The sequence below is a fragment of the Ostrea edulis genome, chromosome 8 (genome assembly GCF_947568905.1).
Source record: "Ostrea edulis chromosome 8, xbOstEdul1.1, whole genome shotgun sequence".
Taxonomy (NCBI): domain Eukaryota; kingdom Metazoa; phylum Mollusca; class Bivalvia; order Ostreida; family Ostreidae; genus Ostrea; species Ostrea edulis.
In genome coordinates, this window is record NC_079171.1 from 17,655,145 (window position 1) to 17,682,708 (window position 27,564).

The following is a 27,564-nucleotide window of genomic DNA, read 5'->3' on the forward strand; positions in this document are numbered from 1 at the left end:
CTGAAGTGTTTTATAACTGTACAGTTTCTGTGAGTGACACTGAAGTGTTTTATAGCTGTACAGTTTCTGTAAGTGACACTGAAGTGTTTTATTACTGTACAGTTTCTGTAAGTGACACTGAGATGTTCTATAACTGTACAGTTTCTGTGAGTGACACTGAGGTGTTTTATAACTGTACAGTTTCTGTGAGTGACACTGAAGTGTTTTATAACTGTACAGTTTCTGTAAGTGACACTAAAGTGTTTACAACTGTACAGTTTCTGTGAGTGACACTGAAGTGTTTTATAGCTGTACAGTTTCTGTGAGTGACACTGAGATGTTTATAACTGTACAGTTTCTGTGAGTGACACTGAAGTGTTTTATAACTGTACAGTTTCTGTAAGTGACACTGAGATGTTTATAACTGTACAGTTTCTGTAAGTGACACTGAAGTGTTTTATAGCTGTACAGTTTCTGTGAGTGACACTGAGATGTTTATAACTCTACAGTTTCTGTGAGTGACACTGAGATGTTTATAACTGTACAGTTTCTGTGAGTGACACTGAAGTGTTTATAACTGTACAGTTTCTGTGAGTGACACTGAAGTGTTTTATAACTGTACAGTTTCTGTGAGTGACACTGAGATGTTTATAACTGTACAGTTTCTGTGAGTGACACTGAAGTGTTTTATAGCTGTACAGTTTCTGTGAGTGACACTGAGATGTTTATAACTGTACAGTTTCTGTAAGTGACACTGAAGTGTTTTATAGCTGTACAGTTTCTGTGAGTGACACTGAAGTGTTTTATAGCTGTACAGTTTCTGTGAGTGACACTGAGATGTTTATAACTGTACAGTTTCTGTAAGTGACACTGAAGTGTTTTGTAACTGTATAGTTTCTGTGAGTGACACTGAAGTGTTTTATAACTGTACAGTTTCTGTAAGTGACACTGAAGTGTTTATAACTGTACAGTTTCTGTGAGTGACACTGAAGTGTTTTATAGCTGTACAGTTTCTGTGAGTGACACTGAGATGTTTATAACTGTACAGTTTCTGTAAGTGACACTGAAGTGTTTTATAGCTGTACAGTTTCTGTGAGTGACACTGAAGTGTTTTATAGCTGTACAGTTTCTGTGAGTGACACTGAGATGTTTATAACTGTACAGTTTCTGTGAGTGACACTGAAGTGTTTATAACTGTACAGTTTCTGTAAGTGACACTGAGATGTTTATAACTGTACAGTTTCTGTGAGTGACACTGAGATGTTCTATAACTGTACAGTTTCTGTGAGTGACACTGAAGTGTTTTATAACTGTACAGTTTCTGTAAGTGACACTGAAGTGTTTATAACTGTACAGTTTCTGTAAGTGACACTGAAGTGTTTATAACTGTACAGTTTCTGTAAGTGACACTGAGATGTTTATAACTGTACAGTTTCTGTGAGTGACACTGAGAAGTGTTTATAACTGTACAGTTTCTGTGAGTGACACTGAGGTGTTTTATAACTGTACAGTTTCTGTGAGTGACACTGAGATATTTATAACTGTACAGTTTCTGTGAGTGACACTGAGATGTTTATAACTGTACAGTTTCTGTAAGTGACACTGAAGTGTTTTATAGCTGTACAGTTTCTGTGAGTGACACTGAGATGTTTATAACTGTACAGTTTCTGTAAGTGACACTGAAGTGTTTTATAACTGTATAGTTTCTGTAAGTGACACTGAAGTGTTTTATAACTGTACAGTTTCTGTGAGTGACACTGAGATGTTCTATAACTGTACAGTTTCTGTAAGTGACACTGAGGTGTTTTGTAACTGTACAGTTTCTGTAAATGACACTGAGGTGTTTTGTAACTTGATGTGACTAACACTATCTGCATCAGCCTGTATAGAGTAGTTTGTTTGATTTCAGGTGACTACACAGATTTCTACTCCTCAAAGAATCATGCTTTCAATGTTGGCTGTATGTTCAGAGGACCCGATAATGCTCTCATGCCAAACTGGTAAAACCAATTGTTCCATAATGTGATGTCATAATGTGGTGTTATGTCTTAGTGAGGCTTAAAATAAAAATTGATTTGTTTGATGTACTCCGACCGACCCGTGAAATTTGTCCCGACCCAGTCGTTTTTTCCACACTTCGAAATTTTAATTATTATTTGTTTTACAGAATTTTTGTTACACTGTATCAAAATGTTCTTTGGGCGTCTTTCGGTTCTACTTTCACTTTGATAATGATCATTTGTTAATCCGGGAACTTTTCAAGCACTTTTCTATATGAACGATCAAATATACCGCATCCCTGCTCCAAATTACCACATTATCTACCAACAAGATAGAGCAAGAAGCTACGAACTCCCCCGTCGAGACCTGATCGTATATGTGTACAAAAGTTTGAAAGCCATGTTACTTAAATAAAAAATCACGCGAGATAGTGCACCAAAATTATGGCGGACCACGAGTTGGTGGTCTATATATATTTCTGAAAAAGCACGCATACAATTTTGATATGGGATTATTTAAATGTTATGACGATTTAATAGGTGAAAGGCACTTTTACTTTGCTCTTAAACTGAGACACACGAATGGAACATGATCGTCACAACAAATTGAATGATGCGGGGAAGTCGGCATTAAAATTATATTGGGCAATATTAAAATTGATTGTAAAGTGCCGTCATCATGTAATTCACTTGGATATTCATGGATCACATTAAAGTGTTTAGGTGATTACTATTATGAATGTCAAACCACAAATAGAAGAATCAATTGGTGGTAATAAAAAGGGGTGTTCATTTATTTATTAACAACTGTAGAGGTCCTCATCTGTGACGAATACAAAATGTCCTTAGAAAATTTCAGAAGACATTGGAAGATTTACGTGTATTATATACAATGTGTACAAAATAAATGTTCTAAACTCTATTATGTTTGGCAGCGTTATGTGTTTAATGAAAACATCAGTAAATTTTGTAAATCTGATTTTCATGACATTCAAAAAACAAAACAAAAATACCGACCTACCTACCCGACTTGAAAAATGAGGGTCGGAGTACATCAAACAAACAAAATTTTAATGATGGGCTGATGTCCTCATTATTAGAAATTTGCTGTATGTCATTTAACTGGTACCTGTAAAGTGCGAAACGAAATCAAACGAAACAAAATTTAACGAAACGAAACCCACCGAAATGTAATGAAACAAATTGCATAATCGAACTCTTTTAATTATAATAATTAAAAATGGTATCTTAGGCCCCTGTTAAAGTTTACACATATAAATAAAATTTGCCTCCCCTTTGATGTAGGCTTTCGGCTTGACTGATACAAAGTTTTAAAAGTTGGAAGGGGGGGGGGGGGGGGGAGGGTAAGCACAAAGTACATAAATACCATGTGCAATTAGCTTCGGATCCATAAATTTCAGAATGAAAGGTTACAGTCTCACAGGTCAGAGGTCTGGGGAAACACACTAAACTAGGGATGGGGTCGTCGGTGTTGGATCCACTTTTGGGCATAAATTCATGTTTCAGTATTTTTTGCTCTAAAGACAAATATCTGTAAACATATGGATATTGTGTATTTGTATGTAGTATATTAAACGGTGGATTCTGAATATGTCCTCCCGTTCTCTTTGTGATTTCTGCTTAAAATTCCCTTGTTCATAAGCCTTTTCAGTTTACAAAATGCCAACCTCCTCCTAATATTATTACATGTACTTTAAAAAAAATTCCGTTTTCCGTCCCGTTTTCAATTCCCCATCTTAGCAACACCCCAAATGTATAGAGTTTTTCCATTATTGAAAGTACTCGCACCTCAGCAGTTAGAGATAAAATAAGAGGTTAAGAGCTCTTCCTGCTTTCAATTTTCTGAGACATCAGCTTCTTCAAACAATGTATATATGCCCAAAGGCGGATCCAACATCAGCAACCCCACCCCTCGTATAGTGTGTTTACCCAGATCTCTGAGACTGTAACCCTTGGTTCTGATATTTATGGATCCGAAACTAATTATACATGGCATTTAATTAACTACGGATATGTACTTTGTGCTTACCCCCTCCCCCCTTTCTAGCTTTTAAACTTTGTAACAGTCAAGCCGAAAGCCTACATCAAAGGGGAGGCGAATTTTATTTATATGTGGTAACTTTCACAGGGGCCGAAGATACCATTTTTAATTATTATAATTAAAAGAGTTCGGTTATACAATCTGTTACGTTTCGGTGGGTTTCGTTTCAGTTGGTTTCATTTCGTTTCGGTAGATTTCGTTTTGTTTCAATTTTGTTTCGCACTTTACAGGTACCTGTCATTTAACTGGTTGTTCACAACCATTTCACATTATATCTATACCTTATTTTGCTGAATATAATATGCACTTTTTTTCAAGATTTTTTTTTTGTGTTTGTGTGAGAAAGGGGTGCGTAATATATACCACTATAGGTTTTAGCAGGAATATAAATTTGTAGAAAATTCTATGCGTACAACTTATAATCAAACTAATATGAGAACAGCCAATTAAAACTCATTTGCTTTTAATATTCATCATCTTGCATAAGAGCAATGATATTACAGTCCCTGAAACATTCTTCTTTCCCACTTGAACGGAGCGAACACAGCAAACGATGAACGCAATTTGGTTAACTGTTGGTAAACGATAAGTGAACGCAGAACGTGAATGGAGCACAAACGCGAGCACATTGTGAACGGTGAGGGCACAGTGAACGCAATACAAACTATTCATTCGGAATGTTTCGGATGTTTTCCCTTTGATTGTACTTTTGTCATAATCAGGTAAGATATATTATACATTTCATCAATGGATACATAATAAAATATACCAGAATCAAGAAACTGCATGTTCTAGAGTTCTGAATATATTCAGTCTAAACAAAGCATAGTGCATTTTTGTAAATTTACTTAAGGATATATGCTACACCAGAGAAATTTGATGTAGATGAAAAGTGGAGGATATGTACAACAACATTTTGAAGTTGAAAAATTTCAAATTTACTTTTGTCAAAAAATACAGTTTTAGTAGAATTCAATCTGAAAAAAATTTAAAACCCCTGCTGGACTCGAACCTGCGACCTATAGTTCAGCAGTCGGTATTCTAACCTACTGAGCTACTCGACTAGGTATTTAAATGGAAAAGGAAAAGTCAAATATTGCTGATATGGATTTTTAGGTCACCTGAATTCATTCAGGTGACCTATTGCTATCTGTTTTTGTCCGTCGTCGTGCGTTAACATTTGAACATTTTCAGCTTCTTCTCTGAAACCCCTGAACCAATTTCAACCAATTTTGGCATATAGCATCTGTGGGTGAAGGGGCACAAAAATTGTGAAATTCGTGGTCCCTGCCCCCCTGGGGCCTGAGGGGTGGGGCAAAAACCATCAAAATGAGTGTAATTTTAAAAAATCTTCTTCTTTACTCCTGGACATCAAGAAGCCAAACTGTGGGCATAATTATAATGAGCAATGAGCCCTCTACCAAAATTGTGAAATTCATGGCCCCTGGGGCAGGGGTTCTTGTGTTAGGGGGGGGGGGCTCTATTGGTCATATAGTGAAAATGGCAGAAACCATCAAAATGAGTGTAATTTTAAAAAATCTTCTTCTTTACTCCTGGACATCAAGAAGCCAAACTGTGGGCATAATTATAATGAGCAATGAACCCTCTACCAAAATTGTGAAATTCATGGCCCCTGGGGCAGGGGTTCTTGTGTTAGGGTGGGGCTCTATTGGTCATATAGTGAAAATGTAGAAATTCTTTGAAAATCTTCTCTGTCTCTGGGTATTAAGTAGACAAACTAATAGCATGGTAATGATGAGTAAGGATGCCTCTTTATACCCCCCGCAACAAGTTGTTGGGGGGGGGTATACTGGAATCGAGTTGTCCGTCTGTCCGTCCGTCTGTAGCCGCAATGGTTTCCGGGCTCTAAAGCATTATCCTTTCCATCTACCGTCACCATATCATACATATGAACTACCCATGGGATGAAGATGTTCCCTATCGATTTTGGGGTCAAAAGGTCAAAGGTCAAGCACACTGGACATCGAAGTAGCAATATGGTTTCCGGGCTCTAAAGTGTTATCCTTTCCACCTACAGTCACCATATCATACATATGGACTACCCATAGGATGAAGATGTTCCCTATCGATTTTGGGGTCAAAAGGTCAAAGGTCAAGCGCACTGGACATTGAAGTAGCAATATGGTTTCCGGGCTCTAAAGCATTATCCTTTCCACCTACAGTCACCATATCAAACATATAGACTACCCATGGGATGAAGATGTTCCCTATCGATTTTGGGGTCAAAAGGTCAAAGGTCAAGCGCACTGGACATTGAAGTAGCAATATGGTTTCCGGGCTCTAAAGCATTATCCTTTCCACCTACAGTCACCATATCAAACATATAGACTACCCATGGGATGAAGATGTTCCCTATCGATTTTGGGGTCAAAAGGTCAAAGGTCAAGCGCACTGGACATTGAAGTAGCAATATGGTTTCCGGGCTCTAAAGCATTATCCTTTCCACCTACAGTCACCATATCATATATATGGACTACTAATGGGATGAAGATGATCCCTATCGATTTTGGGGTCAAAAGGTCAAAGGTCATGCACTCTGGACATCAAAGTAGCAACACTCAGAAAAGAGGTAGTTTATACCTATTACCAACACCCTTTGGGAGATTGGGGTAAGTGGGGGGTATTTTTAGTGAGCATAGCTCACAGTACCTCTTGTTAAAATTTGTGAAATTCATGGCCCCTGGATCAGGGGTTCTGGTGCTAGGGTGGGGCTCTATAAGTCATATAGTGAAAATGCATTATTTCTTTGAAAATCTTCTTCTCTGTCCTTGGGTATTAAGTAGACAAACCAATAGCATGGTTATGATGAGCAAGGATGCCTCTTTCAAAATTGTGAAATTCATGGCCCCTGGGTCAGGGGTTCTGGTATTAGGGTGGGGCCCTATTGATCATATAGTGAAAATGCATTTTATTTCTTTGAAAATCTTCTCCTCTGCTGCTGGGTATTAAGTAGACAAACTAATAGTATGATAATGATGATCAAGGATGCTTCTTTCAAAACTGAAATTTATGGCCCCTGGGTCAGGGGTTCTGGTGCAAAGGCGGGGCTGACCACATAGCTATTCAATGTTTCTTCCATCCAAAAGTAAAATTCTTATATTTAAACACAAACCTAATTCAAACATTGGAAGGTTGTTACATGATACTCAGGTGACCTATAAGGCCCCTGGGCCTCTTGTTTCATCCATGTTTTTAAAGGAAGTCAGCCATTATGACGATGTAGAGTACTACCTTAATGTATATTTCTTATGAAATGATCGCAAATTTCACATCAATTCACGCAGCAATCATACACAAACAAAAAGCAAATTTCATGTGTACAATATTACATGTACAGATACATGTACATGGATTCATGGAAAACCAGGGGAAAATGCAGGTTTCGAATCATATTCTATATTTAGAATGCTTGACCTTTTTGCTCACCTGAGCTGACGGCTCAAGTGAGCTTTTCTGATAAAAATTTGTCCGTTGTCTGTCAGCATCGGCGGCGTCGTTGTAAACTTTTCAAATTTTTATCTTCTCCAGAACCACTGTGTCAATTTCAACCAAACTTGGCCAAAAGCAAATGAAGGGCCATGCCCCCTTCAAAGGGGGAGATAATCACAAAAATATAAAATTAGGGTAGGGTCATTTAAAAATCTTCTTAAGAACCACTGAGCCAGAGGAGCTGGCATTTACATGAAAGTTTCCTGACATAGTGCAGACTCAATTTTGTTCAAATCATGGCCCCTGGGGGTAGGATGGGGCCACAATAGGCAGTGATTTTTTAAGGCCCATTTTGGGTCCGAATTTTGGCCCTTTCCCCTCCTAATAATTGCCAATTTTCCCCCAATTTAGCTTGCATTTTTCCCCAATAATAAAATTATGGAAGGAAAACGTATTTGAAAAAAATGAACATTCAATGTGAATTATATACATAAGACTTAACAAAGAGTTATGGGAATGATTTGGATAGAATAGTTGAAAATTTTAGAAGGTTAAAGAAAATTAGATGTGTAAAGTAAAGATACTATAATGTTTGATATGAATTTAAAATTAACCAAGATAAAATTGATTTTTCCCAATTTGACTGAAATGTCGGCAATTTTTCCCAATTCGAAAGCCACGGGACCCTTGTAAAAAATGTAGAAAAATCACTGATAGGGGATCAAAGTTTTACATAGAAATATATAGTGAAAATCTTTAAAATTCTTCTTCTCAAGAACCAATGAGCCATAAAAGCTGACATTTACATGAAAGCTTCCTGACATAGTGCAGATTCAAGTTTGTTCAAATCATGGCCCCAGGGGGTGGGATCTTCTTCTCAAGAACCAATGAGCCAAAAGAGCTAAGATTTACATGAAAGATTCCTGACAAAGTGCAAATTTAAGTCTGTTCAAATCATGGCCCCCGGGAGTAGGTTGGGGCCACAATTTGGGATCAAAGTTTTACATAGAAATATATAGGGGAAATCTTTTAAAATCTTCTTCTCAAGAATCAATGAGCCAGAAAAGCTGAAATTTACATGAAAGCTTCCTGACATAGTGCAGATTCAAGTTTGTTCAAATCATGGCCTCTGGGGATAGGTTGGGGCCACAATAGGAGATCAAAGTTTTACATAGAAATATATAGAGAAAATCTTTAAAAATCTTCTTCTCAAGAACCATTTGGCCAAAGAAGTTGACTTTTACATGAAAGCTTCCTGACATAGTGCAGATTCAAGCTGGTAAAAATCATGGCCTCCAGTGGTAGGTTGGGACCACAATAGGGACTAAGGTTTTACATGCAAATTATATATGGAAAGTTTTTCAGAGATGGGCCAAGGTGACTCAGGTGAGCGATGTGGCCCATGGGCCTCTTATTATAATAAACCATGAAAATTGATGCAAGGCCACATTTAAAAATATGTTTGTTTCCCCTCTCCCGACCCTAAATTTCAGAGGAAGGTCGGTAGGTAGGTAAAAAGTTGTTTTTTTTAGCTAGCAGAATTTTATTTATTATGAAATTCCTATAACCATTAACAATGCCCGATACCAAACGTCGTGAAGCACATCATCCATGTTTCCTCATCAAACTCGTATAGTCAGTTCTCGCGTAAATTCTGCTTTGATTGCCACGTTTTGCAATTAGGAAAGGTGTCGATATTTCAGACAGTACTTCATGTATTTTGGAAATGCTCATTATCTAACCACCAAACTTAGGCATTGGACTACATGTATACATATTGGTTGATTCGACGAACATTGGGTTTCATCAGAATTTGCTCTGCTATTTATACCACATACTAACACTTAAATAAAGTTAGGGAGAATGTTGCAACTATGGACAATGGTGTTAGTTTTGGACACATGGTGTTATAAAATTGGTAAACTCGGTTGCTGTCTTTTATTTATGGTTCACTGACATTTTATGCTTTTGTTTTTTGCACATTATCTTTATATATGATAGTGATTTTGATTATATTTTTAAATGATATCGGTAGATCTAGTTTACCAGAAAACGTTTCAACGGGACTTGATTTTGCCGATCAAACAAAATGGATGCTGACATCAACCAATCAGAGCTGAGTTACACATGTGCATATAATTAGGTGTTTTCCAGTTTGTAAATATAGCATTAGTTCAGAAATAAGTTAAATTGAGAATGCTTCTGATTGACTGTCAAAAATATCGCATCCATCCGAAATATCAACACTTTCCCCATCTGAAGAACACAACTTGCACACTGGATGCCCCGAATTCTCTTGTTTCCTCGCTCCTCGTATAGACAACATTTCTCCATCTCGATCTTGCAGATCACTAGTCCGAATTGCGAGCCGAATTCAATGTTAAACTCACTTGTAACTAATCAATAAAACAATCATGATTCTTGTACTTATTAATATCGATTAAAAGAAAATATCAATCCAAAATTCGATATTAAACAGAAGCCAACAATTGTAGTCAACCAAATTTTCACTGCCATTTGAGCAAACGAGTCTCGTGACTCAAAACAAAGCTCGACAGTTTGATAAAATGTTTTCAAGAGACTGTTTATGTGATGAAAGAACCCATAAAATTGATATTAGTAAGTACAAGAAGAATCGTTTTATTGATTAGTTATGAGCTTAAAATTGAATTCGGCTTGTAAGTATTTGAAATCAGCCAGAGAATGCCGCCTCCAGCTGGAGGCGGCGAAATTTCTAGATTTCGGACCAGAACACCTCCTGTATTTGTATTATTATTTTTTAATTTTGGATTGAAACCAAAGAAGATATAGAAAATTTTTGTCATTATAAAATACTGATCTGCACCAGAAACGACCTTGAATATTTCTTAAAATTTAAAAAAAAAACTTCACCAGAATGGCGTAATAAAAACTTATGGGTCGGTGTGAATTTTCAGACTCGGTCGGGCGAGGGGAAACAAACAATATTTTTATTTTGGCCCAAAGAAGAGGGGCATATTGTTTTGCATAGGTCTGTCAGTCGGTCGGTCGGTAGACCACATGTCCGCTCAATATCTTAAGAACCAATCACTTGATCGTAATGATATTTCATATGTGGGTTGGTTATGAGTAGAAGAGGACCCCTATTGTTTTTCAGGTCAAGGGTCAGTCTACTCTGGACATAGGAATATACTGTCCGCTCAATATCTTGAGAACCCTTTGCTTGACAGACATCAAACTTGGTACACTGGTACATCCCAAGGAGTAGATGACCCTTATTAATTTTGAGGTCACATGGTCAAAGGTAAAGGGTCAAACTGGACATAGGAATAGACTGACCACTCAATGTCTAGAGAACACTTTGCTTGACATATATTAAACTTGGTACACTGGTACGTCTTCAGGAGAAGATGATCCCTCTTGATTTTGAGGTCACATGGTCAAGGGTCAAACTGGAGATAGGAATATACTGTCTGCTCAATATCTTGAGAACCCTTTGCTTGACAGACATCAAACTTGGTACACTGTTACATCTTTAGGAGAAGATGACCCCTATTGATTTTGAGGTCAATTGTTGAACTGGACATAGTAATATAATGTCTCCTATATTTTAAGAATTATTTGCTTGATTGACACCAAACCTGGTACAGCATAAGGAGTAGATGACCCCTATTGATTTTTAGGTCACCTTGGTCAATCCACTTCTGACATTGGAGGATATTGTCTGCTAATATTTCGAATTAGTGATGCTACTATCAATCAAATTAAGCATATGTATAACCTTTTGCAATTTTATCACCTGGGGGGGGGGGGGGGGGGGGGGGGGTTTATGTTAAACAAACATCTCTTATCTTAGAAAGTTTGTGCTTTGTTGAGAACTGACTTTATTTCCACAAAGATTTCTTGTGAAATTAACTATGAAGGATAAAATCAAGAATACCACATGGTCAGAATTTTTGCTGAGTATAATTATACACATGAAGTGTGATTTCCCCTCAATTTTCAGGCCCAAAAAAGGGGGTTTATATTGAATACCAATGTGTATTATATTTGGCAAAATAAGGTAATCTCCCATGTAATACACAATGTATAAATAAACAACAGTTTAATTACTGATTATATGAAGTTCACTGAAAATTATTATTTGATACAACTATGAAGAATTTATTGGTGAATGTTTACAGGACACATCTCCCTGTTGGTTACCATGGCAGGGCTTCCTCTGTTGTGGTATCAGGAACCCCATTAAGGCGACCAAATGGCCAAACTAGACCAGATGAATGTAAGTGTTTTATGTTTACAATCAAACCAGATATGTGTAAGTTTGTATGTTTACAATCAGATCAGAAGTCTTTTTCTTTCTTTTTCGGATCACCTGAGTCACTCTGAGACTTTTTCTTTCTTTTTCGGATCACCTGAGTCACTCTGAGACCTAATTGCTTTCTTTTTCGGATCACCTGAGTCACTCTGAGACCTATTGCTTTCTGTCTTTGTCATCATCAGTCGCCTGTCAGTTGTAAACTTTTGAACATTTTCGGCTTCTTCTCTGGAAAGCAGACATTATTTTTCTCCACCTTAAAGTGGAGTTCTGCTTTCTGGGCTGGAAAAATCTGTTCTCTATAGAATGATTCCGCTTCCAGAAATTTCTAGGTTGTTCCATAAATTACTCCATTTACGAATCTTATTTTCCGGAATATCCGGTTTTGACTTTGAATTTTACATAGCAATCAGTATTTCCTCATTGTATTCTTCTCGTTGATTGGTTGAATCATTACGATATCACATAATCAGCAGAATGCACATTGATTGTAAACACGTGGGCCATACAAAAATGTCTGTAACAGTAGTACAAAGAGACGACAGTAATGTTTAAGACCATTGACAAGGTCCAGCTTTTGAAGAACCTTTTAGTCAAGTGTTAAATTGGAAGATTGCATAGGACCTTGGAACCAAAATTAATTTTATGTAATCTTCAAAAATCTTCTTCTGTACATCGGGGAGACAATTATGATTATAGTGAGTATTGAGCCCTCTACCAAAACTGAAATTCATGACCCCTAGGTTCAGGGTTCAGGCCCTAGGGTGGGGGTAAGTTGGTCATATATTGAAAATAGGTATGATTGGTCATATACATTTAATATGAATTAAAAATGCAATAGAAAATCTTTTTTACTGCTGGACATGAAGCAGACAAACTGTGTGTACATGGTGTATGATTATAATGAGCTGAAAGCTCAAGTGAGCTTTTCTGATCACCCTTTGTCCATCTGTCTGTCTGTAAACTTTTCACATTTTTGGCTTCTTCTCCAGAAGTACTGGGCCAATTTCAACAAAGACTTGGCAAAAAGCATCCTTGGATGAAGGGGATTCAAGTTTGTTCAAATGAAGGGCAATGTCCTTCTCCAAGGGGAAATGATCACGAAAATGCAAAAATAGGGTGGGACCATTTAAAAATCTTCTTCTCAAGATCCACTGAGCCAGAAAAGTAGAAATTTACATGAAAGTTTTCATATATAAAGTAGATATGTTGTTCCAATCATGGCTCCTGGGGGTACGATGGGGCTACAATTGGGGATCAAAGTTTTACATGTGGATTTATAGGAAAAATCTTAAAAATCTTCTCAAAAACAACAGGGCCATGATTAATGATTTATTATGCCCCCCTTCAAAGAAGAGGGGCATATTACTTTGCACCTGTTGGTCGGTAGACCACGTGTTGTCTGCTCAATATATTGAGAACCATTCACTTGATCGTAATATTTCATGTATGGGTTGGTTATGAGTAGAAGAGGACTCCTATCAATTTTCAGGTCAAAAGGTCAAATGTCAAGGGTCAATCCACTCTGGACATAGGAAGACACTGTCCGTTCAATATCTTGAGAACCCTTTGCTTGACAAACATCAAACTTGGTACATTGGTACATCCTAGCGAGTAGATGACTGTGTTTTTTTCAATTTTCGAAGGAAGGTATGAGGGACAAGAAATGAATATTTTTTGTCGGCACAACAACTTTGCCATTAAAAAACCCAGTAGAATCTGTCCCTGTACTTTTTCAAACAAGCACTTGGACAAAGACGTACTAGATAAACTGCGAGAAAATGGTTCTATCGAAGCTTCACACTGTTACATATAGGCCTACTGCATATGCTTTCCATTCTGCTCTCAAATTCAATACACACTCGCACCAACTGACCACCTTGTAATAACATATAGGCAGAACTTTGCTAGCAGTGTCTACCAACTGGTAGTTTTAAAGAAGAAATTTAAAGATAAAAGATAATTGAACTTTCAATTATGAATAATAAATATGATATTTCCCAACTTTGAATTGAATTATTATAATGCTTTCATTTTTTTTAAGGAACGCGTACATGTTTACAACAACAGCACGCCGCGCTCACACTTCCTAAGTAACGTGTAGATAACAAAAAATAATGATTAATAAAATTGCTTGAATAAAATAATTTAAAAGTATTGTGATTTTCACAATAAGTTTGATAATTTTTATTATTATTTTTTTACGAAATGCACCCGTGACAGTAGGCCTAGTTGTCAATGATACATAATCGTATCTTAATTTAGGCCTATCTAACTTCTCCAAAAATAAATTTAATAATAATTGCACTGTTTATTTTAGAAAACCAACAACGCTAATTACAGTTGTTTACAGAAATGGCATTACCAAATAGTGTTTAGACAGTGATCCCATGTAAACATTATTTACTCGCAAATTTATGCAGATTTCAAACTCGCTTTCCTCACTACATTTGGGTCGCTATTTGTATGCACTGGTGGCTAAAAGATATAAGACTCGGGAAATTTGTCAACATTGAAATAAATGTTATCCATGGTAAATAAATTAGGCCCCTAAAACCCAAGTTTTTAAAAATATCTAACACTACTTTTACAACAAGTTGATCGACGAAGGTCGCATATGACGTCACTGTACCATGTGACTACCTTATCTAATTAACTAGGCTTTTTGAAATCGGGGCTTAGATTTAAGTCCGTATTGTGGCTAATTATCACAATACTTCAGCGAACGAACTATTACAATTGATTTCTATAACCATATTAAGGAAGACAAAATGCATATAATTCTGTATACTTTGAAAACATGAGATGTGTCCTTTAAGAGATTTGCTATTGAATGTGTAGAATATACCAAATGAAGTTTAAGATTATTGATTATGATTAATAATTACCTCAGCTAATGCCTCAGGTTTTATATTTCATAACATTTCTTGACCTCAGATGTTATCCTGAAAATGTGAACTTTATTTCTTAAGTATACATGTAAGTTAATATGAATTGACATTGCAGCTCAGCCCCCTGTGTTTGGACCTTGTAAGCTGTTTGACTTTGAGCTGGAGATGGCATTCTTTGTTGGCCCCGGTAACAAGATGGGAGAACCAATCAGCATTGATAAGGCTGAGGAGCACATTTTTGGCATGGTTCTGATGAATGACTGGAGTGGTGAGACCCGGCACTACATTTTCTTTCTAGTATTATTAGTATTACTGTTATAAGACTGAAGAGCACATTTTTGGCATGGTTCTGATGAATGACTTGAGTGGTGAGGCCTGGCACTACATTCTCTTACTAGTATTAGTAGTATTCTACTGAACTTCAAATTGTAAAGGCAGTCATTTACTATTATGTTGTAGGGTTTAAGACGTTCCTTCCTACCAGCTCTGGGTTAATCCTTTGCTAAATTGATGGAATACTGAACTGTTGTGTTTGATCCTCAGCAGAGATGTAGAATATATTTGTTACAATTATAATTATATTTATTGATAATGTACAGAGAAAGATTCTAGTAAAGGACTGCTAAATGCATGATCAATTAATACTTCAAAACCGATGCAAGCATGTTGTGTTTCATGTAACAATTTTACCACCATATTTTGATAAACCAAGGGGTAAGAAAGTGTCAACAATACTCTAGCAGTTATCATTGTAAACAGGAACCAGAATTCAGAATTGATCTGAATTGGACAGATCAATATGGACCATGAGTATCAACCTGGATAGCTCAGTGGTTATAGCACCTGGATAGCTCAGTGGTTATATCACCTGGATAGCTCAGTGGTTATAGCACCTGGATAGCTCAGTGGTTATATCACCTGGATAGCTCAGTGGTTATAGCACCTGGATAGCTCAGTGGTTATAGCACCTGGATAGCTCAGTGGTTATAGCACCTGGATAGCTCAGTGGTTATAGCACCTGGTTAGCTCAGTGGTTATAGCACCTGGATAGCTCAGTGGTTATAGCACCTGGATAGCTCAGTGGTTATAGCACCTGGTTACTAATGCAGGGGTCCCGTGTTCAATTCCCACAATGCCATTGCCATAAATTTTCTCCTTTCCTATTGTAACCGAGCAGGAAGGCAGATGTTGGTTTTATTAATTTATTCAGTAGAAAATAAAGGCATTGACCTACAATAACAGATAAATAATATTACAAATCAAGAAAGAAAAACATAATTGAAATATGAGAATTGTAAATTGTACCCACAGTAAACGTTTTAGAAGCATACTATACTTTATAAAAATGTGTACATGAGTTCTGTAAAAAATTTAGATTAAGATCTTACACGTCAGATGCTTGACAGACATCAAACTTGGTACACTGGTACATCTTCAAGAGAAGATGACCCCTATTGATTTTGAGGTCACATGGTCAAAGGTCAAGAGTAAAACTGGACATAAGAATAAAATGTCCGCTTAATATCTTTAGAATATTTTGCTTGACAGACATCAAACTTAGTACACTGGTAGATCTTCAGGAGAAGATGACTCCTGTTGATTTTGAGGTCACATGATCAAAGGTCAAGGGTCAAACTAGACATGGAAATATACTGTCTGCTCAGTATCTTGAGAACCCTTTTCTAGAAAATTACAGGTTGTTGAACTTGGTCCATTTTGAGGAAATCTAGATTTTTAAGCTAAGACCCTTTGTTCATTTGAAAGTTTGTCACAGCCTCATGATGGCTGATAATACCTGAAGCAAAGTTCTACAAGTTATAGCACAAGAAAAACACCCTATGTAAGCATTTCACGGGCGTATTATGTACCATTGGCGGTACTCTTGTTTCATTACGGATACAGATATTGCCCTTATATTTAGTTAAAGGCTTCCTATCGAAGGAATACAAGTGCAGTTTGCATTTCAACTGGATTGGTGCACTATGACCTAGCTACTTTAGGGGTAGAAGTAGGTCAAACAGTTTTCCAGATTTTTCTTTTGGTGTGATCATTGCTCTGAAATTTTGTCACAACCTCCCTCTCAGAGAAATACATAATCAGTTCACATGTCAGATGAATTGGTGCACCATGACCCACTTTAAGGCTTTTCTATTCAGAATGTGTGTTGTATCAATTCAGAGTGCATAATATGCTTCCAGGTTGAATTTCATTGTCCAACGGGCATATATTGTATTGTTTGCAATACTCTTGTAAACTTTTAAAAACCACACTACAAAATCTTCCCCATTGCCTTGTTATTTGTAGGGAAATAGATCACTATACCCACTTGTATAATTTGATTGTATATTGTTTAACGTCCCTCTTGAAAATCTTTCACTCATATAGAGACGTCACCATTGCTGGTGAGAGGCTGCAAAAGTTAGGCCTATGCTTGGCGCTTACAGCCTTTGAACAGGCAGGGATCTTTATCGTGCCACATCTGCTGTGACCCGGGGCGTTGGTTTTTACAGTCTCATTTAGTCCCCTCTTATGACAAGCAAGGGATACTGAGGACCAATTCTAACCCAGATCCCCACAGGATGTATAATTTGAATAATGTGCATATATATTTTATAAGAAGTAACTGTTTACTTTTTGGTAATGTGAAACGATATCTGAATGGAATATGTGAAAATTGACATGAATGCAAACTTCTTCAGCACGAGACATTCAGAAATGGGAGTATGTGCCTCTGGGACCCTTCCTTGCAAAGAACATGGGCACTTCCATCTCCCCATGGGTGGTCACTATGGATGCCTTAAAACCTTTCCTGGTCCCCAACGTCTCCCAGGACCCTAAACCTCTCCCTTACTTATACCATGAGGACCCATTTACCTTTGACATCAACTTAGAGGTTGCCATTAAAGGTGAGGACAAATGCAGTCAAACATGTCTCTAACAAACGTGCCTATAACAAATTCACTCTTATTGTGAAGTAATATTTATTCTTCTATGAGAGGAAAACAATGAAAATTTTATTGGGTAATGAACTAGTTTTTGCTTGAGGTTTGATGTAACAGTGTTTTACTGTATAGATCAGTGCTAGGTATGGTGCAGATATTTAAAGGTAGTAATTTCGAAATAGTGATTTAAAAGGAGAGAGGAAGACATTTATTTAATTACGATGTAGAGATCAGATGTTGGTACTTCAATCTATATCATTATATTGCAGGTGAAGGAATGCCCAAACCATCAACAGTTTGTCGTAGCAACTTTAAGGTATGAGGTTCTGCTACAGTTGTATGTGTGGTTATCATGTAAGGTATGAGGTTCGCTACAGTTGTATGTGTGATTATCATGTAACAGTCTAAGACATGTAATATAGAACTGGAAGATTTCTGTTAGTGAGGCTTAGTTATCATGTAATGATATAGGTAACAGCACTGTTTCATCACCAAACAACTACAACTTCAATCTGATAGACGCTTTACCTGTATTTAAGGTATCCAACTTGTAAATATATATTTATTACTACAGTAACTTGATCCGAAGAGTCAGATCACGTCGAGTTGACAGGCATGGATCATCAGATCACACGAGATGCGTCGAGTTTGATCTGATGATCCACACCTGTCAACGAGACGTGATCCAACTCTTCGGATCAAGTTACTGTAGTAATGATAAATTTATTATATACCCTCTTCTGCATTTTAAATCCACATTTATAAGATAATAAATGTAATCCAAATTATCAGAAACACAGACTTACCATGAAATTATGTTTTGTGTATGCAGTTTTGTTTTGTGACGCAGTCAATATTTCCACAAATAACGTTGCGTTGATGCATTGTGACGTCATTGTGGCGGCATCAGTTTCAGAGGATTACTGATACGGAATCAGAAAACCACAGTGTGGTGATCCGGAAAACCGGATCACACGCTGTGAAATCCACAGTATCAAAGAACGATACATTGATGGGTATATAATAAAAACATTTATTTTCGCAAATACACTCTAGTATAAAATCTGCAGTTACTGTACAAAATCCTTTGGAAAAAAAAAATGCAAAATTTTAGTGTGGTGAAGATGGCTGAGATAGTAGATGAAACCTAGTTTTATTTATAGTGATTTAAAAATTTTGTGAGTTACTTGTCCTTGTGGAAAGGACAAGGGACGTTATTGGCTATATACTGCCGAGATTTTTTTCATTTTTTCAACTTTCATACTATGCTTAATTATTCTTTTTATTTACACAACTAGGATGTTCTTCTAATCCCACTTACATGAAAATGACATAATATTTTATTATGACGTCATGAATATACGCTAAAGATGAGCTGTTTAGCGGAATCTGTTGATTTGAAATAAATTATGAATAAACTTTAGCAAAAACAAATACTTTTGCATGCAACAACCAGATTTATATTTTGCATGTTTAATTATCCATTAATATTCTTCTTTCATTATCAATATGGTGTCGGTTGTTGGCTGCAAACAATATGAATTTGAAAAAAGAATTAATGCGGAAATCGGCCGTTTTCGTTACGCAAAGTCAATATTTTGCATGTTATAGAACTGGAGCTAACTGTTCCATCATTTAACCTCATAAACTTTTACTTACTTTGCGATTTAATAGATACATGTATGTCCAGTCAAACAATTAATGCTTTCCCTAGTTTGCCATAAAAATCTGCACCTAATAAATGCAGATGATGTCTGCCTTTCGAGTCACGGAGGCGGATCAAAAATCCACCGCATGATGAATGGAAATTATTCTACTCTCGTTTTTAAAGGTCACAGGAATATGTTTGGACGCCCTGTCTTTTCAAAGAAAGATTATTTAAGAATAAATTGAATTTAAAAAATAAAATCAAAGACATGCATAGAGCTTTAATAACTCGAATTTATTTTCTTTTTACAAAAATCGGACCAAAATTCGTTAATTTTCGACAAAAATGGGTACCGATACGTTATATCTCAAGAGCTAGATAGTTGGGATGTCTATTACTTTTTTCGCTAAATTTTAATCTATCTTAAATACAAATATATCAGATATAATGCATAAAACTTATTGCTAATAATATTCACATGTTTGTGCGGGGTTTTTTTTTTTCTTACATCAAGTTTAATGTACATGCATGTATGTATATATGATGCATGTTGAAATTAAATATTACTACATTAGTAATCAGATATTGATTCCAAAGGTTCTTAATACGGTTTAAATTAAAAATAAAATAACAGCAAATCATTATTTATATCTTCCAGCGAGATGTGGTTTCTTTAAAACGTCGAAAACCTGTGATCAATTTGAAACTTCGACCATTGTTGTGGCAGATTTTTTTTTTCTTTATCGCATATGATTGATTGATTGAATATTGTTTAACGCCCCTCTTGAGAATATTTCACTCATGGAGACCTCACCACTGCCGGTGAAGGGCTTAACAATTTAGGTCTATGCTCGGTGCTTATGTCGACCATTGAGCAGGGAGGGATCTTTATCGTGCCACACCTGCTGTGACACAGGACCTCAGTTTTTGCGGTCTCATCCGAAGACCGCCCCATTTAGTGGCCTCTTACATATATATAATAGATGCACATTTACAGGTACACATATATAACAAAGGTAATTGGGCAGAATGTACATGTGTATATATACATGTATAGATATAAATATTCAGACACCGTAGTATCGAGGAGGGGTTGCCCCTCCATTTTGGGGGACAGGGGTGGGGGTGATGTCGACCATTTCCTTGCTATGGGAACATCTTGACCAGCCAGATGACACTTTAACTTTTATCAATCTTATAAAATATATAATATATGTGTTGTGATGATGGTTACTGGGGGGTCGAAGGATAAGTTGGTAGTTAATTAATTAGCAAATGAAAAAAAAACTTTCTGCCTGATCTTCCAATTCTTAAATTGGGGGGGGGGGGGGGGGGGGGGTGTATCCTTTGCTACATGGGTTCAATTCATAATTTTAAGCCTATTTTTTTTCTCATTCAATACTACTATCAAGAATAAGGGGGGGGGGGGGGGGGGGGGGGGTCACTCAATATATCCTTATTTTCACATATGAAAATAAGTACCAGGGAAAAGTAGTTAAATATACCACATTGTCTATACATGTACTCAAACAACTTCCCAGAGTCTGTTCTAGATTTAGACTGAATGTCGGTGCATACAATGACATGCCCACCGACTGATGTAATTTTCATTTATCAAAGATGAACACTATATGGAGAGAGAGAGAGAATTGAAACTACTCTTTGTTGACCATTTAGGGGAATCTAAAGATACAAACACAGACGCATTTTTGTGAGGTTTTTAAATACATTTGCTGTATGAAATATACCATCTGAAGTTACATGTATATTACTTGACGTGTTTTGCTGTACCCAAGAAAATGATATCCCATTCATGCAACATAAATTTGTATCGTTTAGTACATGTACATTTACCACACTTTATTCAATATATTTTGTAAATGCCCACAGCAGGCAGATATATTTTATTCGTATGTACTGTAAGATGTATATTGCATACACATGTAAGTAGACCTGTTATATAGTCCTTGGTGTACATGGCATAACAAGTAATTTTATCCGACTCAATCGACATTTTTAATCGAATTGTTTATATTTATGACCAAAAAAAAAAAGAAAGAAAGAAAGAAAAAAAGAAAATTCAAGAGCCATTTTATTTTCCATATTTCATTTGAATAGGACATTGAACAGCACCTTTGAAAATATGATTGCGTTCTACTCAAAAATTTTTGACAAATACACGCATTATTTTCCTCACTCTAATACGGAAGTTCCGAGTTCCCCAAGAGTTATTTCCCTTTGTCGAACTCTTCCGTAAATTATGACGTAAAATATGATGACAGTGGGTACATTTGCTAATTACTATCGTTGTATTATTCCTTAAAAGATGATATCCAGAGTTTCTGAGACCATCCTATTTCAGGGAAAAGGCAACTTAAGTGAGTTTATGAGTATTGGATAACAAAATGGCTCAAACAAATATTGTTAATTGCCATCTTTCTTTGATGAAAGCGTCACTCATGTAGAAGAGAAAACGAATAATGATTCAATAGCCAATTTGATGATCTTATTCAAACAAATTATGCTTGATATGGCCAAAATATGCATACCAGTGATTGATATAAACAAAAGTTACGCTTTTATTACATTAATCGTACGTAATCGTTATGTACAATGCCAGTCTACGATATAATGTATACATTGTGTACCCACCATACGTCATAAAATGCGAAAGAGTTTGACAAAGGGAAATAACTTTTGGGTAACTCGGAACTTGCGTACTAACACAAGATTCTTCCGCAAAATGTCTATGACCACGATAAAGTTACATGTAAATGAATAATGTATTTTCCATAGCATGCCAGTTTTCAATAGTCTTTGATCTCAATGAATATTTTTATATAAAAAGTTAAAATTGTAACTTTTAGAAAAATATTCTAGAAGAATCAGGGTACGGTAAATCCTATAAGGTCGATGACGTCGTTCTGAAAAAAGCAACCATCGGAAGATACTGTAAATGTATTATATTTGGCGTGTACGATATTTGGCGGAAATCGTTTTTTCAACAAGTTAGCGTAGATTTAATTTAGCGCATTCCTGAATTACTTTAAACATCTAGATTTACGGATGGCATTTAGCGATGTACTTGATTTAGCGGAAACTGCGTTCCGCCAAAGGCGCTAAATAGAATACACAGCCAAATGTAATACATTTACAGTAGCTTCAGAGTTAACAATGCAATATTCTAACGTTATTTTCTCAATATCAGCAACAAGTAAATGATACATGTTATATATGAATGAAACGAGAAAATTATCACCTTTCTACCTGCAAAATATGATTGGTTTTTGAAGCGCGGCCAATTTTGGCCTATAATGTCCCTTGTTCTTTAGAAAAATACTATATATCAGGTAATTTTATGTAGTTTGAAATCTTAGCGTTTTATGTTTTTGCACATTTTTATTTAACAAATGTATCACTTATATGGATAGAAATTTTGCCATTTTCATTTGTAATGAATTTTCCTCATCTGCCAAAAAAGTTAACATTTCCAGCACGCCAAAATTACCCAGGGCCAAAATAAAAATATTGTATGTTTGCCCAAACACGACTGACCCGGAAAAAACCCGCCAAGTCAAATTCTTTTATTGCCATTTACATGCAAAAATTTCCCCCCAGAATTTTTTACTTGTCACTGTATTCAATTTTGATGTGAAGTAAGAACTTCACAATTGCACTTGAAAGAAACCAGCAAAGTCTTTGCGAGAAAGCTCCCCAAGGACGCAGTTTATGACTTTATCTTGATTTACTCGGGATGATATCATACTAGGAAAATGTTAAACCTAGTAAACATGTGAAGATAGATGGCAGACAGCTTTTTCACGCTGTCTTTGTCCGTTGTGATCAGAATTGACAACAAAGTAAAGCCGATTGTGTCAAACAGACTATATCGGTTCAACAATACATAAATGAGTTTGCATTAATTATTTGATCAAAAAGATACCTACAATTTTATTAAAACCTTCTGAAAGTTTAACATAGATATCTATAACACAAGTTTCCAAATTTACATAAATAAAGAAATTTGGGGGGGGGGGGGGGGGGGGGGGGGCAATGTTCAATGTGATACCTTTCCAATGGATGGGGCGGTGCCCGAGAAACTATTGATTAATTTTTTTGGCTTAATATATCTTCTTCTTTTTTTCTAATTGACATGTTTATTAAAGATTGATGTATGTTGCAACATAAAAGTAGGTCACTGTAGTATTTGTTTGGATTTATGGTTATACATATTCAAGTCGAATACTGTGAGGCCTAGGACCTCAAACTTTGATGCATCCAGAGGAGGTAGGAGGTTGTCATGAACCAAAAGTCAGTCACTGTGGCCTTCTTGGAATTCCATGGTTTTACACTCTCAAATAATTTCAATAGATAGCAAAGACAAAATACGCCCATCGAAGACGGAATGTATTATGGTATGGCGTTGTCTGTCTGTCTGTCCGGGCTTATGGGCAGGATACAGACCAAACCGTAAGCTCCAGGATTTTACAACTTGGTACATTTGTTCACCATGATAAGAGGAGGATGCATTTTGTTTTTCAAGGTCAAGGTCACGATATCACTTAGTAGGAAAACCTTGTAGGCAGGATAGATACAGACCAAACCATAAGCTCTAGGATACTGCAACTTGGTACATTTGATCACCATGATGAGAGCAATATGCTTATTATTTTTCCAGGTCAAAGGTCAAGGTTGTAGTATCAGTTAATAGGTAAACCTTGTAGGCTGAACTATTAGGGTTAATACTGTCAAACTAGGTACACATACTTCTCATGCCAACTGGAGAAAGCCTTTTGTTGTATCACTTACTTGGAAAACATTGTAGGCAGGATGCAAACAGAACCATAAGATCCAGGATATTTTAACTTGGTACATTTGATTACCATGATGAGAGGAAGATGCCTATCGTTTTTCAAGGTCAAAGGTCAAGGTCGCAGTATCACTTAGTAAGAAAACCTTGTAGGCAATATTTAGACCGAACTATTGGGGCTAGGACCATCAAACTTGGTACACATACACTTTATGCCAAGTGTAAATATTACAGAGAGTACATGATTTGTCTGTTTTTACAATGCAAAGAAAGTATGCTCTGATGATGCTGGTTTTACAAATCATGGTGTAAGAAAAACACGCTATATTAGTTTTCACGGGCATATTATGTACCCTTTGGCTACTCTTGTGATTTTCTATACATTTATACTAAAGAATTTTATTCTACAGTAGTAACAAATGTAACAGCTTGTGACTTTGAGTTTGCAAACCTAGATATGAATCATATATACAGTGGTGCACTTTGTTTTTAGTAAAAATGCTCTCCTATTATTACAGTACATGTACTGGACGATGAAACAGCAGCTGACCCACCATACAGTAACAGGGTGTAATGTTAACCCAGGAGATCTTTTGGCCTCAGGGACAATCAGTGGAGAGGTAGGTATCATTAACAGGGACCTGATGGCTTAGGAAACTATCAGTGGAGAACTATGTATTATTAACAGGGACCTGATGGCTTAGGAAACTATCAGTGGAGAACTATGTATCATTAACAGGGACCTGATGGCTTAGGAAACTATCAGTGGAGAACTATGTATCAGTAACAGGGACCTGATGGCTTAGGAAACTATCAGTGGAGAACTATGTATTAACAGGGACCTGATGGCTTAGGAAACTATCAGTGGAGAACTATGTATTATTAACAGGGACCTGATGGCTTAGGAAACTATCAGTGGAGAACTATGTATTATTAACAGGGACCTGATGGCTTAGGAAACTATCAGTGGAGAACTATGTATTATTAACAGGGACCTGATTGGCTTAGGAAACTATCAGTGGAGAACTATGTATTATTAACAGGGACCTGATTGGCTTAGGAAACTATCAGTGGAGAACTATGTATTATTAACAGGGACCTGATGGCTTAGGAAACTATCAGTGGAGAACTATGTATTATTAACAGGGACCTGATTGGCTTAGGAAACTATCAGTGGAGAACTATGTATTATTAACAGGGACCTGATTGGCTTAGGAAACTATCAGTGGAGAACTATGTATTATTAACAGGGACCTGATTGGCTTAGGAAACTATCAGTGGAGAACTATGTATCATTAACAGGGACCTGATGGCTTAGGAAACTATCAGTGGAGAACTATGTATCAGTAACAGGGACCTGATGGCTTAGGAAACTATCAGTGGAGAACTATGTATTAACAGGGACCTGATGGCTTAGGAAACTATCAGTGGAGAACTATGTATTATTAACAGGGACCTGATGGCTTAGGAAACTATCAGTGGAGAACTATGTATTATTAACAGGGACCTGATGGCTTAGGAAACTATCAGTGGAGAACTATGTATTATTAACAGGGACCTGATGGCTTAGGAAACTATCAGTGGAGAACTATGTATTATTAACAGGGACCTGATTGGCTTAGGAAACTATCAGTGGAGAACTATGTATTATTAACAGGGACCTGATTGGCTTAGGAAACTATCAGTGGAGAACTATGTATTATTAACAGGGACCTGATGGCTTAGGAAACTATCAGTGGAGAACTATGTATTATTAACAGGGACCTGATTGGCTTAGGAAACTATCAGTGGAGAACTATGTATTATTAACAGGGACCTGATGGCTTAGGAAACTATCAGTGGAGAACTATGTATTATTAACAGGGACCTGATTGGCTTAGGAAACTATCAGTGGAGAACTATGTATCATTAACAGGGACCTGATGGCTTAGGAAACTATCAGTGGAGAACTATGTATTATTAACAGGGACCTGATGGCTTAGGAAACTATCAGTGGAGAACTATGTATTAACAGGGACCTGATGGCTTAGGAAACTATCAGTGGAGAACTATGTATTATTAACAGGGACCTGATGGCTTAGGAAACTATCAGTGGAGAACTATGTATTATTAACAGGGACCTGATGGCTTAGGAAACTATCAGTGGAGAACTATGTATTATTAACAGGGACCTGATTGGCTTAGGAAACTATCAGTGGAGAACTATGTATTATTAACAGGGACCTGATGGCTTAGGAAACTATCAGTGGAAAGTTAGATAATGACTAGAGCCGTGCAGTAATATCAATATTCTGGTGTACTGTGGTTCGTTGACAAAAAATATCATATTGCGATACGTTTTTCAGTACTGATATACCGACAAAATGCTCAGGCTCAGAATTAAGTTACAAGCTCGGGATTCCAAAATAAAATCGCATAATGTACCACTGGCACGTGCGTTAGGGGATATTCGGGTAATTTCAGACGGTTTTCTGAAGTGTCAACTTTGACCTTGCATACTGAACTCACGAATCGTCCTTTGCTTGGCCATTCGGCCGTCTTCCTTTTCTGTTTATCAGATACATCCAAAAAGCATTTGAAAGCATTATTTTCATTGGCTATTGCAATGTGTAACATAAGATTTAGATAATGCACCAGCGGATCAAAGTGTTACTTTTGTTTGTTGTTTTGTTTTATAATCATATGCATATCCTGAGCAAAATACTGTAAATGTATTACATTTGGCTGTGTATTCTATTTAGCGCCTTTGGCGGAACGCAGCTTCCGCTAAATCAAGTACATCACTAAATGCCATCCGTAAATCTAGATGTTTAAAGTAATTCAGGAATGCGCTAAATCAAATCTACGCTAACTTGTTGAAAAAACGATTTCCGCCAAATATCGTACACGCCAAATATAATATGTTTACAGTAATGAAAATGTTAATGAAAAATTGCTCGTGAATTCAATATTGATTATTTTGCGAAACAAATGTAAGTCATAAATAATGATGAATGTCCGTCTAATATTAGGACTTGAGGTTTGGGGCCCGCAGTGCTTGAGGAATATTTCAGAGAACTACTGGTCACCCAATTCATCGGTCATCCAACCATTTGACTGGAATGACCACATGGTTTCAGGGGGCTCTGCAAGAGCTGTGTGTTGAACCCATGAAGGGAGGCAGTTGTTTTACCCTTTGCTACAAACATGGGGGGGGGGGGGGGCATCCAGGAACCCAGGGCATTAACACATGCCATGATAGTAATGTTGGTTCTAGAATTTGACGTTTTTCCTACGTTTTTTGACCCCTTGTCAGCTATAACTCTGACTGGGTTATGTTCAAAGCTGCGACCTGTTTCATCACAATTCCATATCTGACTTAGTTTGTCATTTAAGTCAAGATTTGCCAATAAATTCTGCAAATCATCGAAGTAATTGTTGATTACAACAGGGTTGGTCATCCTTGCTCTGCTTGACCCTATAGCTTTTCGGCTTTTCTTATGCTT

At 36.7% G+C, this 27,564-nt stretch overlaps 1 protein-coding gene across 2 annotated transcripts in view; it reads left to right on the forward strand.

Moving 5' to 3' along the window:
- The window catches only part of LOC125661326 (fumarylacetoacetase-like), a 39,388-nt gene that overhangs the window by 8,198 nt on the left and 3,626 nt on the right, over nt 1-27,564 (forward strand). For both annotated transcript variants that reach the window (XM_056147039.1, XM_056147040.1), the window contains exons 5-10: nt 1,889-1,979; nt 11,655-11,752; nt 14,795-14,947; nt 17,379-17,585; nt 17,891-17,937; nt 24,598-24,699. In XM_056147039.1, the coding sequence (XP_056003014.1) occupies nt 1,889-1,979; nt 11,655-11,752; nt 14,795-14,947; nt 17,379-17,585; nt 17,891-17,937; nt 24,598-24,699 (698 nt within the window). The remainder of the gene's footprint in view (nt 1-1,888; nt 1,980-11,654; nt 11,753-14,794; nt 14,948-17,378; nt 17,586-17,890; nt 17,938-24,597; nt 24,700-27,564) is intronic.